The sequence below is a fragment of the Pleurodeles waltl genome, chromosome 4_1, assembly GCF_031143425.1.
Source record: "Pleurodeles waltl isolate 20211129_DDA chromosome 4_1, aPleWal1.hap1.20221129, whole genome shotgun sequence".
In the NCBI taxonomy this organism is placed as follows: Eukaryota; Metazoa; Chordata; class Amphibia; order Caudata; family Salamandridae; genus Pleurodeles; species Pleurodeles waltl.
This window is the reverse complement of record NC_090442.1, coordinates 143,716,658-143,734,379: the sequence shown is the minus strand read 5'-3', so window position 1 is coordinate 143,734,379 and position 17,722 is coordinate 143,716,658. Positions and strand designations below refer to the sequence as shown.

The following is a 17,722-nucleotide window of genomic DNA, read 5'->3' as shown; positions in this document are numbered from 1 at the left end:
CAAATTGAGCACCAGGCACTAGTTTTTACACAGTAACTGAACTTTTTTCACTTGTGAGATGCATTCTTAGGTCCTGAACTTGGGAACACCCAAGATTTTAAAGTCTAGCACCAGATTAAGAGCAGAGTGGAAGATAGGTGCACAACCTGCCTCCAAGCATAATGATGATAGGATTGAATGGGCGCCCATGAGCACCTGTTTATCACAGCGGACCACTGAAGGTTTATGCACCTGAATTCCTTCATATGCTCAGGTGAAGCAGTGCACCTTCTGCCACAGTCCTGCCCTCTTCTTGTTGCACCAGTATCGCTCTCCTAGACACGCTTTCATTTCCCATCCAGTCTCATTCACAGTGTCAATAATTTCTCGTTATTTCTTTTTTTTCAGGTCAGCAGGTTCTGGGACTGGTGGAGAACCAGAGCGACTGGTACCTGGGGAACCTCTGGAAGAACCACCGGCCTTGGCCAGCGCTTGGAAGAGGATACAACACAGGTGAGGCGCTGGGATTTGCTAATACACTCACTGCTGGCCTGTCTTGTTGAGATTTCACATGAGGTAGAAACCTTTCCTATGAGCTTTACCAGGGAGTCTCTCTCACACCCTATAACCTGTATGTTTAATATTAAGCACGTTTAACCTGTAAATTCTGCATCCAGGTGTGTGCTTTCCCTGAAGAAGCCTCCATGCTCAGAAGATTTTATCTGTCCAATGTGTTTGATTACAGCGCTAGGGTTTAACAATTGTCTTAGGAAAGCAGAGTGCAATAAAGAAAATATCTCAGTCTGTCACCCTCTAACATTTTCCAAGCACATTTCATGTGTTTACGTTGAAGTTATATATGCAGTGGACTAGACCTGATGGGCCTCAGAGCGCTTTGCATAATGAATAATTAAAATTACTTAGCAATTTCGGTTCGTTTCAGGGTACTTACATAAATCGACGTTTATCGCTTGAAGTACTGTTGAAAGGATCAGCAACACGTTGCAGGGCCGGCTTTAGGGCAGTGCGACTGGTGCGGCCGCACTGGGCGCTGACCTGAGGAAAGGGGCACTGGCCACATGGGGGGGCGCTGTGTTTAGCAATAACTTAGATTTAAAAACACCTGCTGCAGAGTTCCTTGTCCAGCTTTCAGGCAGCAATAAAAGTTTCAGGATAACTCGTGATTAATATTCCTTCTAGACAGAGGGATCAGAGTTTTGCCTAGTGGAAGTTTTGACTCACCTTAAAGTAGCGCAGAGGGTTAACATGCCTGCTGCAAAGAATGCATATTGTCAGATCACAGATCTGAATTCCATCTGCATAGCTAAGTGGATTTCTGCTTTTGTGACCGATCCTGTTGCTGCAGCGGTTCATAAGATACAACCCTGATATAGAACAGTGACTGTTACAAACTATCATCAAAGATCTGCGTGCAAACTGCATAAAATAGGTTAGGACAGTGGTTTCCAAACCTTTGACTTCTGTGGACCCCCACTTTATCATTACTGGAATCCAGGGACCCCCACTGAATCATGATTGGAATCCGGCGACCTCTCCACTGAGTCATTACTGAAAGCTGGGGACCTAATCTGTTAATATTATTTAATTTTCTAAGCAGTTGCGGACCCCCCTGAGGAGGCTCCGCAGACCACCAGGGGTCCCCGGACCACAAGTTGGGAACTACTGGGTTAGGACGTTATGATTTTTTCCCCAGTCTTTCATTACCTATTCCTAATGTTGTAAAAAGGGTTCATTTGGGTAGAGATACATTCTTATTAGTAAAGCCAGCCTTTAGCAGGGCTTTAAAACAAATGGAAATTATGTGAGAAAGGGGTTACGGAGAGATTAGGGGCACGTTTGCTTGGTAGTGCTGAGGAAGTCTGAGGAAGTCAGAGGGAGAGGGAATGAGGAGAGAGAGAAGATTGTTCCAACCCATAAATTGATGGGGCTTCCACCCTCCCAATGTAACAGTTCAGTCGTCTTATCGAAAGTGGGCAAAAAGGCCAGAGCAGAGCCGTTGGAAACCTTTGACTCAGCCCGCCCAACGCACATATGTCACTCAGTGTGCAAATGGAAGGCACGCCACTTTAGAGAGAACCGATGTTCATTTTTTTCCATTTTAGATTGCCGGACAAAGCCTACTTGTCCCAAAGCAGAAACAAAGCAAATGACCCCAGCTGGTAGCACACAACCTAATGTGCGAGGACCATTTTGTTTGTTTCTCAGCCACATCCCTCTTTTTGGGTAGTTTGTTTCTAAAAAAGAAAAAGCTTTGCCTTGCGAACTGTAAACATGACACCCCCTCTGTAGCCTTTCTGTAGAAGAGTGGCTTTTTAAGCTTTGTGCGTAGCGCACAAATCTCTTTAGGATATAGGTCCAGAGTATTTAATGAAGAACTTCTCATGGCACACTCCAAGATGTCTGCGTTTTGCAACTTCTAAAACAGTCATAATCCCCAAAATTCACAAAGTGTCCTGGGGTGGTAGGAGCTTTGTGTTCTCCACCTGTCAACTTTGGAATAGATTGCCCTGGCATCTTAGATGCCAGTGATAGAGCGTTCCGTACTAGTAATTTACCTATACTTGGACGCTCCTTCGGCCGATGAATCTTTTGGCTAAGTGGGACTCTCTTCACCCGAGATCGGTCATTTTCATCAAATCAATAATCAATAACGAACGTAAGCAATGCCCTGATCAACATAACACTTAACAATTAATCCAGAATACATTTCGGCGAACCATGACCTTTCGGTCATGAATAACCACACCAGTTTATTCAAAGTTAATGAATTTATTTCCCTATATTAACAAAGCTAGCACAATATAGATGTGTCTCAACACCAAATGATAAACGTAAATGAACATTAATAGCTGTCCATAACGACGAAACAGGTGCAATCTATGCAGTATTTGAATAACAAGGCATTCGATGATAGCAATGCAAATCACTAAAACTATAATCTGTAATGAGCTAATTGCATACATTTAGTCAGCATAACAAGGTCTCAAATTGCATCGTGCAACAGAAGGAATCCTCATCTAACCTCAAATTTGCATCGGCATGTGGGACTTCATGCAAAAACAATTTAGCAACATTAATTTAGAAAAACTCCTAACTAGGGCTCTTATCAAAAATCAGCAGTTGGTTACCCAAAAGAAACACAATGCAATTGTACAATTTCCTTTCATATTTACCAATTACAATCAGCATTCAAGGAAGTCTTCGTCTCACAGGTACCGTTTCTCGATCAGCATGGGACGGGGCAAAGGGGCAGGGGTGGACGGGGCAGTTGCCTCACGGCGGCAAGATAAACTACTACTTCATGCAAAGGGACAAATCAAAGTTAAAGTCTCTAGGGTAAGAATCATTTAAGTCTTTCTCTCGATTAGAGAAAGCATCAAAGTCTCTTTCAAAATGGCGTCACAGCAAGGTGGGCCATATTAGCTGCAAAATGGCGCAATGGGTGCAATGTCGGGTAATAGCTACTTTCTTCTCGTACACCTGGTTTAAATAGACAACAGTTCAAATCCAGTAGGGTCTTCCATTGGAGGGTTCATAGGTTGGCTTCAAATTGTCCAATCAAAAACAACAGTTCTCAAGCTTTTACTTAAGCATACATTATCCTTGGAGACGGGTACGCAAGTTGCAACATTTTATACCAATTAACTCATTTTCAGAGCTTCCATTGTCCGCACCTGCAGATTGACCTTGGAGCAAAGAGAAAAATGCCAGGCTGGCACGAAACCTTAAGATAAGCATGTGAACGATCTCAGTGGAAAAGTACAGCTTCAAGCAGAAATACACATTTATTAGCACATTGGAAAAATACGAGCATCTAAACCGTGAGACAAGGCAACTAGGCCGAAGCCTCCATTAAAGTAATGCTAAGCTAAAACATTTCAAACAAGCAAATCATAGCACACGTTTATGATTATGTCGGATTAGTGCAATTCTAATACATCACGTTATATAAAGCACGCTTATAAATGTCGGCAACTACTCTGAGGGCACATTTTGTCCCCGTACAATCTTTATTAGTTCGGTTAAAGTCACTCTTGATTATTGCAGCACTACGTTTAAGCGTCAATAAATGAAAAACCTTTATTTCTGCGTCATCAATCCCTCCTCTGATGACTACTTGTCATCACACAAACTATTCCCACAAATTTTATTCCATTAAAATTCTGTCAGTTCTCTCTTCCTTTTAGTTCCCCTAGTTTTCGCTTTATATTCTTCTGCCATTCTTTTCATCATTTTCTCTTCCTTCCTTCCTTCTTTTAATTCTTTCCATAATCATTATTATTCCCCTTTTTATTCCCCAAATTCCAAATATGCAAATCAGTACTATTAAAATTCCCTGTATTATTTTTAGTAATATTCCATTCCAAATTCCACCAATCCAATTTCCCACTGAAGCAAGTCCTTTTCCAACCTTCTCCCACACTCCTGGTTCTTTCAATTCCTTCAAGTCTGCACTCTCCTTTGTTAGATTAGCAAGCATAGTTTTAATTTTCACACTGTTATCGGGAATATACGTGCAACAGTGGCGCGCACCAAGCATTTTGCAAACGCCGCCATCCTTTGCTAAAAGAATGTCTAAGGCAAGCCTGTTTTGAAGAGTCATAGCTCTTTCCGCTGCAAGCTCAGCATCTATCAGGATTATAGCACCTGAAAACTTTGTCAACATGTTATCCACTATAGTAGACAACTTTCTTATTTTGATGGAATTCAACACAACTCCCAATGAAGGAATCATGGCTCCAAATATATCTCCTACCACAGCAGCTGCGGTCTCTCTTTTCTGGATACGATGGGATCCAGATGTCTTTGGAATCATCGATAGGTCATCCAGTTGATAAACTTTTGGGAACTCTATACCCAAATAACATCTTCCCCACCATCCCTTCGGAAGACGATAATAGGCATTATACCCACAAATGTAATATACACCTGGTATGACAGGGTCAAGTCCGTTCATCATGAATGTCCATTTGGCCTTAAAGATAAACGTATGTTTACACTCACTCGCTCCTACGAAAATGTTATCATAATAAGATTCACCTCGATATATACAAAATTTCCCTACATGCCAAGCATGTAAAGCTATTCACCCTTGTGTCTTTATTGCGGCAAAATCATAATGATCTACTGAAGTCCTCTTACTTAGCTCTTTTTCTAATTTCGCATTCATTTGTGCCCTTCTATCATCTGTGCGATCTAAAAAGCTTATTTCTACTGCAGATAGCGAGCAGGTAAGGTTTTCCCTATGAGCGTGAGCCGTTTCAAAAGGTTGCATTGGCTCGAAAAATTCCCTCATTATTTTTGCATCCCAATCTTTAGCAATCTGGCTTAGCTGCTCTATTATAGGAACATATGCAAAGGTAACATCATAATTAGAGTAAAAATACTGTATGTTAGTTTGACCATAAAATCTAGACATTACTATACTACATGTAATCCCGTATGTAAGAGGCATGTGGTGATAAGTCACCCCTTCCTTTACTGACGTCGGTATCTGTGTACACACATAACAATCTTTCGCATCCATAGTCTCAACATATTCTGTTAGCAAGCGATAGAAAACATTATACGAAAGTTCTTTCTTATCATGCAAGTGTCTCTCATCTAATTCTAGTCTTTTCAATGCGGTTAGTTCAGTGACAGTAACAGGAGCAAAAGTAGAAGCATCAATTTTCTCATTCTCACCCTTACCATGCATTCCAAGCACGATTGCCATTATTATTAGTACACATGCAATTTCTAAGCCTATACACACATATTTACAATATTTCTTTCTACTGTTTTGCGTCATGATCTGTATAGAATCAGAGAGCTAGAAGCACCTATAAAGAAACTATTTAGCAATTCAGTTACAAAGCTGAACGAGCGCAATGTTCACACAGTTTTCTTCAAGAGGCCAGTCACTTATCGGTTAGCAGCATTTGTCTCAATTCGGCAATAACTCAGTCTTTTATCAGTTCAGCAAGTGTCTTATCCGGTTTAGCAATGTCTCAGCTGGTTGTTTGTATCACGTTAGATTGTAGCAAGCAATGTCATTTATCACCCTTTCAATCAACAGTGTCCATAAAACTTTTCTTTTCTATTGATATCTCTTCTTCTTCGTTCTCGAGGCTAAGAGATACAAATTCGTCAGTCCAATCGTCATTCACTACATAAGCCCATTCTGGACCGGAATATCTCCTGTTTGGTATCCTTTTCCTTTTCAATTTTGCTTCTCTTTTCGATTCTGCCTCACTAGTACTCTCCTCTTTTGCCAAGTCTTTTCCTTCAGTTGAGGATGGTACCACGACAGTCACTTCCTTTCTTTTCTCTTTCACTTTTGGCCTTTCTCCGTCGTTCAAATTTTCTTTAGTCCTTTGTTTTATTGGTGATATACTTAGTCTCCTCTTTGCACCGTGTCCATTTGATGGACCTGCGATCTTTTCTGTGGAAGCTTGAACTGTTTCGTTCTGTTCTGCCTTGTCCCCTCCTTCTGGGGAATCAATCACGTTCTCCTTTTCTTTTTCTCTATCATCTGCTTCTGGGAAAGCCCTCCTCTGATCAGGCTCTCCTTCTTTTTCACCTCTTTCGAGCCCTTCGTCACCGTTACTTTCTTCAGACTCTTTATCACTTTCAGCTGCTTCAGGCTCTTTATCACCTTCAGCTACTTTAGGCTCTTTGCTACCCTCAGCTGCTTCAGGCTCTTTGCTACCCTCAGCTGCTTCAGGCTCTTTGTCACCTTCAGCTGCTTCGTCGCTGTATGAGGTTTCTCCTTGGTCTTCCCCAAGTGAGTCGTCGTTTCATCCTCAGAGAATATTTCTCTCTCTTCTGTTCCTGCCTGTTCGCTTTCAGTTCGGTTTTGCTCTGTCTCAGCTCTCAGCACTGTTTTATCAGGCACTGGCAGTTTCAGCGCTTCAACTTCCTCATCTGTGGGACACAACACTTTCTTTGTGTGACTGGCGTGAATCCAGTTGGGAACTCCCGCACACTTCACAGCGGTAGTGGTCGTCAGGATCACTTGGAAAGGGCCTTTCCAACGGGGTTCCAGACACGACTTTCTCACGTGCTTCTTTACCACGACCCAGTCACCTGCTTTCAGTGTGTGTCCTGGACCTTGGATCGGTGGCAAGGTGGTCGCTTCCACCTGGTGAGAGAAAGAGCGAACCACGTCAGCCAGACCTTTGCAGTAGTCTAACACCATATCATCTGTAATATTCAAAAGCACGTTTGCGGGAACTGCAGGAAGTCTCATAGCCCTGCCCATGAGAATTTCGTGCGGAGACAATCCAGTCTTTCTATCAGGGGTGTTTCTCATTGACATTAGCACCAAGGGCAATGCGTCAGGCCATTTCAAATTTGTCGATGCACATATTTTCGCCATTCTTGATTTCAATGTACCATTCATTTGTTCCACCAGTCCTGAGGCTTCAGGGCGATAGCTACAATGCAGTTTTTGCTCAATGTTCAGCGCTGCGCAAAGTAACTTTATCACCTCGTTATTGAAGTGACTTCCCCTATCTGATTCTAAAGAGATCGGGAATCCGAAACGTGGTATTAACTCCCTCAACAATAGTTTTGCGACTGTAAGGCTGTCATTTCTACGTGTGGGGTATGCTTCAATCCAGTGACTAAAAATGCACACAATCACCAACACATACTTCAGACCTCCATGCACAGGCATCTCAATGAAGTCCATCTGCATTCTACTAAACGGGCCACTCGCCCTACCAATGTGGCTCGCGTTCACAACCGTTCCCTTCCCTGGGTTCATCTGCTGACAAATGACACATCGATGGCAAACTGCTTCTGCAGCTTGACGAAATCTGGGGTTAAACCAATGAGTTTTGAACAATCTTATCATGGCATCTCTCCCTAGGTGAGCCTGCCCATGATAGAACCGCGCTAGCTGCGATAAGAGACCATTTGGCAAAACAAATTTTCCCTCATTTGAAACCCATAACTCATCTGGTCTCTCTATACATTGTGACTTAATCCAGGAATCTCTTTCATCCTCCCTGACGTTATTCTGTAACGCTTTTAGTTCATCCATTGTATCTACGACCTTCAAGGCAAATGCTTCAGCTGGTTCGAGTTCTGGTTCACTTATCGAATTCCATTCATCTCTGAGTAATATACAGTTCAAGGCACAAAATCTTGCGACTTGATCCGCATATGCATTTCCCAGAGAAACATAGTCATGTCCTTTTGTATGAGCACTACACTTTACCACTGCAACTTCGGCTGGCATTTGAATGGCGTGTAACAATTCCCTTATTCTCTCCCCGTTTTTCACTGGGGATCCTGAAGAAGTCAGGAAACCTCTCTGTGACCATAGTTGTCCAAAGTCGTGCACAATTCCAAACCCGTACTGACTATCAGTGTAAATGGTGACTTTCATCAATGCAGACAGTTGACATGCTCTTGTAAGGGCTACAAGTTCTGCTACTTGTGCAGAATAGACTCTTTGAAGCCAGGACGCTTCCAAGACACCTGTTACAGTACATACAGCATATCCTGCTTTCAAAATTCCCATCCCATCTCTTAGACATGAACCATCAACGAAAACAATTTGGTCATTTTCATCAAGCTTAGTATCCTTAATGTCAGGTCGAGGTTTTGTGCAAAATTCAGTCACCTGAAGGCAGTCATGCTCGACGTCTTCAGCGTTCTCAACTTCAGCATTTTCACCGGGAAGCAAGGTTGCTGGATTCAACGTAGTGCACCTTTTCAGCTGCACATTCGGTGAGCCCAGAATTATCGTTTCATACCTTGTGAGTCTTGCTCCAGTCATGTGTTGCGTTCGTGAGCGGGTCAAAAGTATCTCAACTGAGTGAGGGACCATGACTGTTAATGGATGTCCCATCACTATTCCTTCACTCTGAGTGAGGCTGATACCAACTGCTGCTACGGCGCGCAAACACCCTGGAAGTGCTGCTGCGACCGGATCCAAAGTAGCTGAAAAATATGCTACTGGTCTGTTTATGCCACCATGGGCTTGAGTCAAGACAGACAAAGAACATGCATCACGTTCATGACAAAACAATGTGAAAGGCTTTGTGTAATCAGGCATACCTAAAGCTGGAGCCCTGCACATGCATTCTTTCAATTCGATAAAAGCATCCATCTCATCTCCTTTCAGCTCAATTTGATCCAAGGCATCCTTCTGGGTCAGCTTCATTAAAGGCTTTGCTAGAGTTGAGAAGTTGGGAATCCACTGACGACAGTAGCTTACCATTCCCAAAAACTTCCTCACCTCCCTCCTTGTCTTTGGTGGACTCATTTGAAGTACACTTGTTATTCTTTCCTTCATTATTCTCCGTGACCCTTTCTCTATCTGGTGACCCAAGTATTTCACTTTCTTCTGACAGAACTGCAATTTGGAAGGAGACACCTTGTGTCCATTCCTTCCCAAATGGTTCAACAGAGCAATGGTATCGGCTGTGCAGCCACTTTCTGTCTTTGATGCAATCAGTAAGTCATCGATGTACTGTACTAGGGTTGACTCGAATGGCAATTCTAATGCTTCCAAGTCTTTCTTTAGAATCTGATTGAATATTGACGGTGACTCAGAAAACCCTTGAGGAATTCGACACCAACTGTACACTCTGTCTAAGAATTTGAAACAAAAGAGAAATTGACTGTCCTCATGAAGAGGCACCGAAAAGAATGCTTGTGACAAGTCGATGACTGAGAACCACTCGGCATCGCAAGGGACTTGAAACATTATCACAGCTGGATTTGGTACGACAGGGCAACATTTAATTATGATGTCATTTATTTTCCTCAAGTCCTGTACAATTCGGACCTTTCCACTCGGCTTTATTAGTCCCATGATTGGTGAATTACATGGACTGCTTAACACTTCTTTCAGTACTCCCTGTTTTACAAATTCGTCAATGAGTTAGGCAACTTTCATGAGGGTGTCTTGTGCCATGTGGTATTGTGGGGTCTGGGGAAAGGTTGCATTGGGCTTTACAGTCACTTTCACTGGTTCCACTCCTTTCATCAATCCCACCTCTTTCCCTGTCATATCCCACACTTCCTTTCCGACTGTTTCCCGTAATTCAGTTGGAATATCTTCTTCAGTTATCATCGGGAAAAGACAAATCAGAGGATACTCTTCATCGACAGTTTCCATCCCATCCCCCTCTACACTGTCCTCTTCTTCCCCATCACTGCTCGTCTGAATTTTTATTCCATCGTTCGAACACATAATCGAACAACCCAATTTGCACAATAGGTCTCTCCCTAACAGTGCTATCGGGCTTGAGTCACATACCACAAACTTATGTAACCCTTGATAGTTACCAATGCTGACTGGTACCGGATCTGTAATTGGGTTTGTCAGGTGCCTGTTTGCTACTCCCACCACTTGAACTGTTCTCCCTGAGAGTGGCAAATTTGGTACTTCAATGCTCTTAACAGTTGAACGTGTGGCTCCTGTGTCAACCAAGAATGAGACACGATGACCCATTACTCTTCCCTCCACGTACGGACCCTTTTGATCAACTTCCAAGGATGCTGCAAGCACACAATCTCCTTCCTCTCCTGAACTTTCACTCTCCCATACATTGTTTATTCCACTCTCACTGTGTAATGGGAACTGTTGTACGGTGCCATTTGTATTCATTACCTGACCCGAGACCTGTGGAGGAACCATCACTTGCTGCTGACTCATTGGTGCCAAAGGTATTTGCATTTGCTGATTAGGTACCATGGGAAACTGCTGTTGCATTGGCTGCATTTGCGTCATCTGCATACGGGGCATCTGCATCTGCTGCGGCTGCATGGGCTGTAATCCCTGTAGCTGATTTATGGTCTGAAAATGTGGGTTTGGACCTCTCATTTTTGGTCCCCTCATTGTCTGAAATGCATTGACATCATTGTTTTGCTGACCAACACCTGCACCTTCCATTGGGCACTCGCGTTTCCAATGACCGACAATTCCGCACACGTGACACGGCATCACCTTTTTCAATGCCTGCACACCATTCGGAGTCACAACAGTGTTCAAATCCGGACCATTATTCACAAAACCTCCTCTGCCTCTGCCTCTCGCCTGTGGCTGAAACGTCATATTTCCCTGCAACTGCGGCTGCGGTTGCGGTGCCTGTTGTTAGAACCCTTGCAACCCTTGCAAACCTTGCAGACCTGTCTGAGCTGCTTTAAGCTGCATCATCATCACTTTCTCTTTCAACTTTTTCTGTTTCACTTCAATTTCGTCGCTACAGTATTTCGCATAATTCAACACCTCATCAATAGGTTTCGACTGCCAACAAATCAAATGCGACTTTATCATCTGACTTATCTCTGGTCTCAGCCCTTCCACAAATCTAAACACAAAATGAAGCATGTCCTTCGCCTCTATTGTTTCCGTGCCACTGTAGTTCTTGAACGCTTTCAACAACCTCTCATAGTAACTATGAATCGACTCTTTAGCCTCCTGGGCAGTTCGATCGATCTTCTGCCAATCCACATTTTTCGCGGCAACCTTCGTCTTCAAATGCTCAATCACCTTATAGTACAGGCTCATCACCATAGGTGATGGTGCACCCGTATCCCTGTCTCTCTCTGGTTCACTTGTCGGCCAACCTACAGCTCTTTTGCAATCCTCCCACAAATCTGCCGGAACCACAATCTCAAAGAGAGTGTTCAGGTCTTCCCAGAGACATTTTGCAAGCTTCACAAACCTGTCAGTCTGTTGATACCATTCAATCGGTTTCTCTCTCAGTTTGGGAAAATCGTCCGTAAAAGACTGAATGTCGCTTCTGTGCCATGGTACATGTATTAATTTTCCCCCTGCTGTCTCCCTCATTGGTAACATGGTTACTGCATCACTATTCTGTGGTCTTTTCTCGTTGAGCTCTGGGACACTGTCTTTCCTCTTTTCCTTTCTCTTTACCCATCTGCTTTCCCATTTGTCTAAGCACCTCCACACTTGTGCACTCTGCAACAATTCTCTAAGGTGCGCCTTCATGCCTGCTGACCTCATGTGTTCAAAATCTGTGGTCCCGAAATCCAACCTGTAGCTCCTGCTCAAGTGTTTCGTCTTGTCTATGTCAACCCCGTTTTTATCAGCTATTTCTTGCAAGCTTCTGTGTACCTTGTTCACTTCTCTCGTAATCCTGGGACATAGATACCTCAGCTCTTCTTCCGAGTAGGACTCTAACCTATTCACACCCATAGTCCCTTCCACCAATTCTTGTGCTTCCATGTTCAACCTGACCCTATTCAGATAGTCTTCTCCCTTCCCACTGGCTGAGCTTTGTGTGGAATTCAGACTGTTGAACCACTGTGTCAGCTGTTGCGCATTCAACCCCATCAGTGTAGCATTCACATCGACTGCCATTGATGGTTGCGGCAACTTTTCAGTGTTCGATGATAGCGGTATCATCAGTGGGGGACTCGACCTCACCAGTGTTGACTGAGCACATATGGGACTAAACTCCATCAAGGACCCAGATCCAGTTGGCTGAGCCGCTATCGGAGTTTCCCTGGAGTGTTTTCTATGCTCCTCCTTTCTGTCCCATTCTGCAGCATTGATCCCTGACCGCTCATACCTAAGTTAGGCTGACTGTACAAAGGTACCGGTGGACCTACAGTAATGGGTAGTGATATCGCATCTGGGTTCTGTCCATTTCCCATGTTCTGAGACATGTTCATTCCCACACTATGGGTCATCATTGCCGGCATGCCCATCTGACTCCCCGTCATCTGAGCATGTGCTGTTCCCCCCTGCATCTGCTTTTGAGGCATCAAAAACTGGGTTAATTCAGCTTGTGCCAGTGTTGGGTTCTGACCATTCTGTCCTCCCATTACGGTTGGATCTAGAATCATTCCCGTACTGTTGTCACTGCTGTAGTACCTTGGGACCTGCGGCTGATAATTTTCTGCTGGTTTCAGTATGGGCACATTTGGATATATTCTCCTAACCTGCGGTATCTGCGGGGTGAACAGTAAACTCGGGTCCTTAGATCCCGATGATGCTCCTGAACTCTGAGTTTCACTGTTCTGTACCGGTGCCGGAGGGGCAGAACTGGTACTTGGACCTTGTCCACTCTCTGCATAAGGTGGTGGACGGTCGTTCAGCAATTGCATGATTAACTCCTCATCCTCTAACTCCTCTTCTCTATCTTTGGAACACCTCCTGTTTGTCTTACAGGTAGCTTTCTTGCCTGTCTCCTCTTCTTCCTTAGCAATTGCGGGAAACAATTTTATCCCCTGCAATACATCTGACCTCCACACCTTCTGTGCATTATCCCACCTAGCGTCCGCTAGTGTCTTTTCTACCTTCCTTATCCTAGTCTCAAACTTATTTTGCTGCTGCTGTCTAGCCATTAGTTCCCAAATCGCTAGAGCCTCAAACTGTGCTGGCCTTGGAGGTACCTTCATGTCGTACATCGCGAATCTCAAATTCTCTAGGATCCTTATATTGAATGTCCCATGGACCGGGAACGCTACGCTCCTGTGTTTTTCTGTCAGCTTGTGCCATTGCTTTAGCCAAAGGCACGGAGCTACCCCCTTTTCCTCCATTACAATATAAGCTGGCGTACCTTCGGGCGGCGTCTCCTCTCCTACGCTCGCTTTAATGTAAGACTCCCCCTTCATCGCACTCCTTAATGCTTTAAAAAATTTCATTTTCTCGTCTTTTATTTCACAAAGTTTGTAATCAATAGGTGACTTTAATTCCCGGAATACTCTTCGCCTGCCTTTCCCCCTTCCAATCGAGCCCCACGGACTGCGTCCAATCCGTGCGCGCCCCTTCTCTGCAACCAACCTATCCCAGCGCGGCTCCTAGTGACGTCACACTCACACACACTGCGGCTGACAAAGCCTCGCGGCTAGTCCTCCTTCACTCAGCTCCTCTCGTAACAACTTCTGGCATGTATCGCGAGCTACCAAAAATATAAAACCGATCTGTCGGTTTACTACAGGAGGGGTAACACAATCGCTTCAGGACCTTAGGGATTTTTCACTAGCCTCGGCAGTTATTCCATCTTTCTCGGTCCCCACGTTCGCAAGCAAATCTGACCCGCAGACTGCTCTCAACTTGTCAGTGATCTATTCTAGTGCACTTTAGAATTTTGTCAAAGCCCGAAGTCGAAGTTTCTTTCACTCCCTTAACACACGTACCGACTCGTTGACCACGCCCGATCAACCTACTAAACCGACCAGACCACAACATAAAACAAGTGTCTCATACACTTTTCAACATACTCCGGAGTCTCTTGACCTCGCAGGGCCCGTCTCAACAACAACAACCACGTGGACCTTTTTATGCACGAAGCGCCACACGCACATGAAGTTCGACGACTTCCCTACTCTCACACTCGGAGTCGCACCTCCGCTATTTCTATGAAGTTCGACGACTTCCCTACTTCTACACTCGGAGTCGCACCTCCGCTATTCTCTAAAATCCTCGCAACCTTTTCACACAATCTGCGGTAATAAGCTGTGCAAGCGCAAAACCCTAACTTCACTCATACCGTCACTAGTACCACCAACGCTGATTCCACACCTCCATTCTTTCCATTCGCAAGCTCCGAGATCCCGGGAAAGTCGCGGTGGACTTAGCCCATCATCATTTTCTCAATCAGTTTTATCCAAGAAAAATCTAATTCAACTTCTCGAGTGGGGTCTCAAAGGGCGTAACCGTTAATTCAACACCATGTACTTTAACAGTACGGAGTCCCAAAAGGCGAAACCGTCCTCTGCTACCATCTACTGATAGAGCGTTCCGTACTAGTAATTTACCTATACTTGGACGCTCCTTCGGCCGATGAATCTTTTGGCTAAGTGGGACTCTCTTCACCCGAGATCGGTCAATTTCATCAAATCAATAATCAATAACAAACGTAAGCAATGCCCTGATCAACATAACACTTAACAATTAATCCAGAATACATTTCGGCGAACCATGACCTTTCGGTCATGAATAACCACACCAGTTTATTCAAAGTTAATGAATTTATTTCCCTATATTAACAAAGCTAGCACAATATAGATGTGTCTCAACACCAAATGATAAACGTAAATGAACATTAATAGCTGTCCATAACGACGAAACAGGTGCAATCTATGCAGCATTTGAATAACAAGGCATTAGATGATAGCAATGCAAATCACTAAAACTATAATCTGTAATGAGCTAATTGCATACATTTAGTCAGCATAACAAGGTCTCAAATTGCATCGTGCAACAGAAGGAATCCTCATCTAACCTCAAATTTGCATCGGCATGTGGGACTTCATGCAAAAACAATTTAGCAACATTAATTTAGAAAAACTCCTAACTAGGGCTCTTATAAAAAATCAGCAGTTGGTTACCCAAAAGAAACACAATGCAATTGTACAATTTCCTTTCATATTTACCAATTACAATTAGCATTCAAGGAAGTCTTCGTCTCACAGGTACCGTTTCTCGGTCAGCATGGGACGGGGCAAAGGGGCAGGGGTGGACGGGGCAGTTGCCTCACGGCGGCATGATAAACTACTACTTCATGCAAAGGGACAAATCAAAGTTAAAGTCTCTAGGGTAAGAATCATTTAAGTCTCTTTCTCTCGATTAGAGAAAGCATCAAAGTCTCTTTCAAAATGGCGTCACAGCAAGGTGGGCCATATTAGCTGCAAAATGGCGCAATGGGTGCAATGTCGGGTAATAGCTACTTTCTTCTCGTACACCTGGTTTAAATAGACAACAGTTCAAATCCAGTAGGGTCTTCCATTGGAGGGTTCATAGGTTGGCTTCAAATTGTCCAATCAAAAACAACAGTTCTCAAGCTTTTACTTAAGCATACATTATCCTTGGAGACGGGTACGCAAGTTGCAACATTTTATACCAATTAACTCATTTTCAGAGCTTCCATTGTCCGCACCTGCAGATTGACCTTGGAGCAAAGAGAAAAATGCCAGGCTGGCACGAAACCTTAAGATAAGCATGTGAACGATCTCAGTGGAAAAGTACAGCTTCAAGCAGAAATACACGTTTATTAGCACATTGGAAAAATACGAGCATCTAAACCGTGAGACAAGGCAACTAGGCCGAAGCCTCCATTAAAGTAATGCTAAGCTAAAACATTTCAAACAAGCAAATCATAGCACACGTTTATGATTATGTCGGATTAGTGCAATTCTAATACATCACGTTATATAAAGCACGCTTATAAATGTCCGCAACTACTCTGAGGGCACATTTTGTCCCCGTACAATCTTTATTAGTTCGGTTAAAGTCACTCTTGATTATTGCAGCACTACGTTTAAGCGTCAATAAATGAAAAACCTTTATGTTCGATGGCATCTGTCGCTGTAGATACACATGGTATGCATGAGCTCGCCATCTGGTGTTGGGTCGGAGTGTTACAAGTTGTTTTTCTTCGAAGAAGTGTTTTCGAGTCACGGGACCGAGTGACTCCTCCTTCTGTGCTCATTGCGCATGGGCGTCGACTCCATCTTCGATTGTTTTCTTTCCGCCATCGGGTTCGGACGTGTTCCTGTCGCTCCGGGTTTCGGAACGGAAAGATAGCTGAAAACGGAAGATTTTCGACGGTATCGTTGCGATCCGGTTCGAGATAGACACATACGACGACGCGTTGAACATCGAAGCGCTTCGGTACCCTTCGGGGTAGATTTCGGCACCCCGTCGGGGCCTAGTCGGCCCGACCGCGTGGAGAACAACGCCGATGGAACGGACCCCGTTTCGATTCTGCCCCGAATGCCACAACAAATATCCTTATACGGACCTACACTTGGTCTGTAACCTGTGCCTGTCACCCGAGCACAGCGAAGAATCCTGTGAGGCCTGTCGGGCGTTCCGGTCCCGAAAAACTCTGCGCGACCGTCGAGCGAGAAGACTGCAGATGGCGTCCACGCCAAAGGAGCGTCGACAGTTCGAGACAGAAGAGCAACAGGAGGAATCCTTTTCCATCCAGGATTCAGACTCCGACGAGCTAGACTCTACAAAAACTGTGAGTAAGACGTCGAGATCAGAACTTAAAAAAGGAAAGAAGGCCCAGGGGACGCCACTGCCAACCGGCCATGGCTCCACCCAAATTCTCGGTGACCAACAATCGGCACCGAAAAAGGCCCATTCAGTGTCAAGATCGTCCGACTTCGGTCGAGACACCGGCACGCAGCCTCCTCGGGACCGAGAGAGTGCTAAACAGAAGCATCGACACCGAGAGTTCGGTGTCGACACGGATCGACGCCGAGACAGTGGCGCCGAAGACCATAGAGGCCAAGAATTTTCGGCACAGAAAAAGAGGAAGGTTACCTCGGAGCCGAAAAAACAATCAACAGGGTTTTCGGAGCCGAAAAAAGCGACATCAGACCCTGTTTCAGGCTCCTATACTGAAGAGCATTCTATGTCTTCACAAATGAAGAAACATAGATTTGAACAAGAACTGCAATCCACTGACGTGGATCACACGCAAAAGCGTATCTTTATTCAGCAGGGGACTGGGAAGATCAGTACCCTTCCACCTGTCAAACGAAAGAGAACGCTTCAGTTTACTCCTCAGCAACAAACAGCACAAAAGGTAACACCTCCTCCCTCGCCTCCACCTGTAACTCCGGCTTCGCCAACTTACACCCCGTCACATTCGCCAGCTCACACCGCCATGAGCCACGATGACCAAGATCAGGATGCGTGGGACTTGTACGACGCACCAGTGTCTGATAACAGCCCAGACACATACCCAAGTAGGCCATCACCACCGGAAGACAGCACAGCCTACTCACAAGTGGT

The 17,722-nt window shown here is 44.5% G+C and overlaps 1 protein-coding gene across 3 annotated transcripts in view; it reads left to right on the top strand.

Moving 5' to 3' along the window:
* The window catches only part of LARGE1 (LARGE xylosyl- and glucuronyltransferase 1), a 755,508-nt gene that overhangs the window by 528,520 nt on the left and 209,266 nt on the right, over window positions 1–17,722 (top strand). For all 3 annotated transcript variants that reach the window (XM_069227932.1, XM_069227934.1, XM_069227933.1), the window contains exon 7: window positions 388–492. In XM_069227932.1, coding sequence (XP_069084033.1) covers window positions 388–492 — 105 coding nt within the window. The remainder of the gene's footprint in view (window positions 1–387; window positions 493–17,722) is intronic.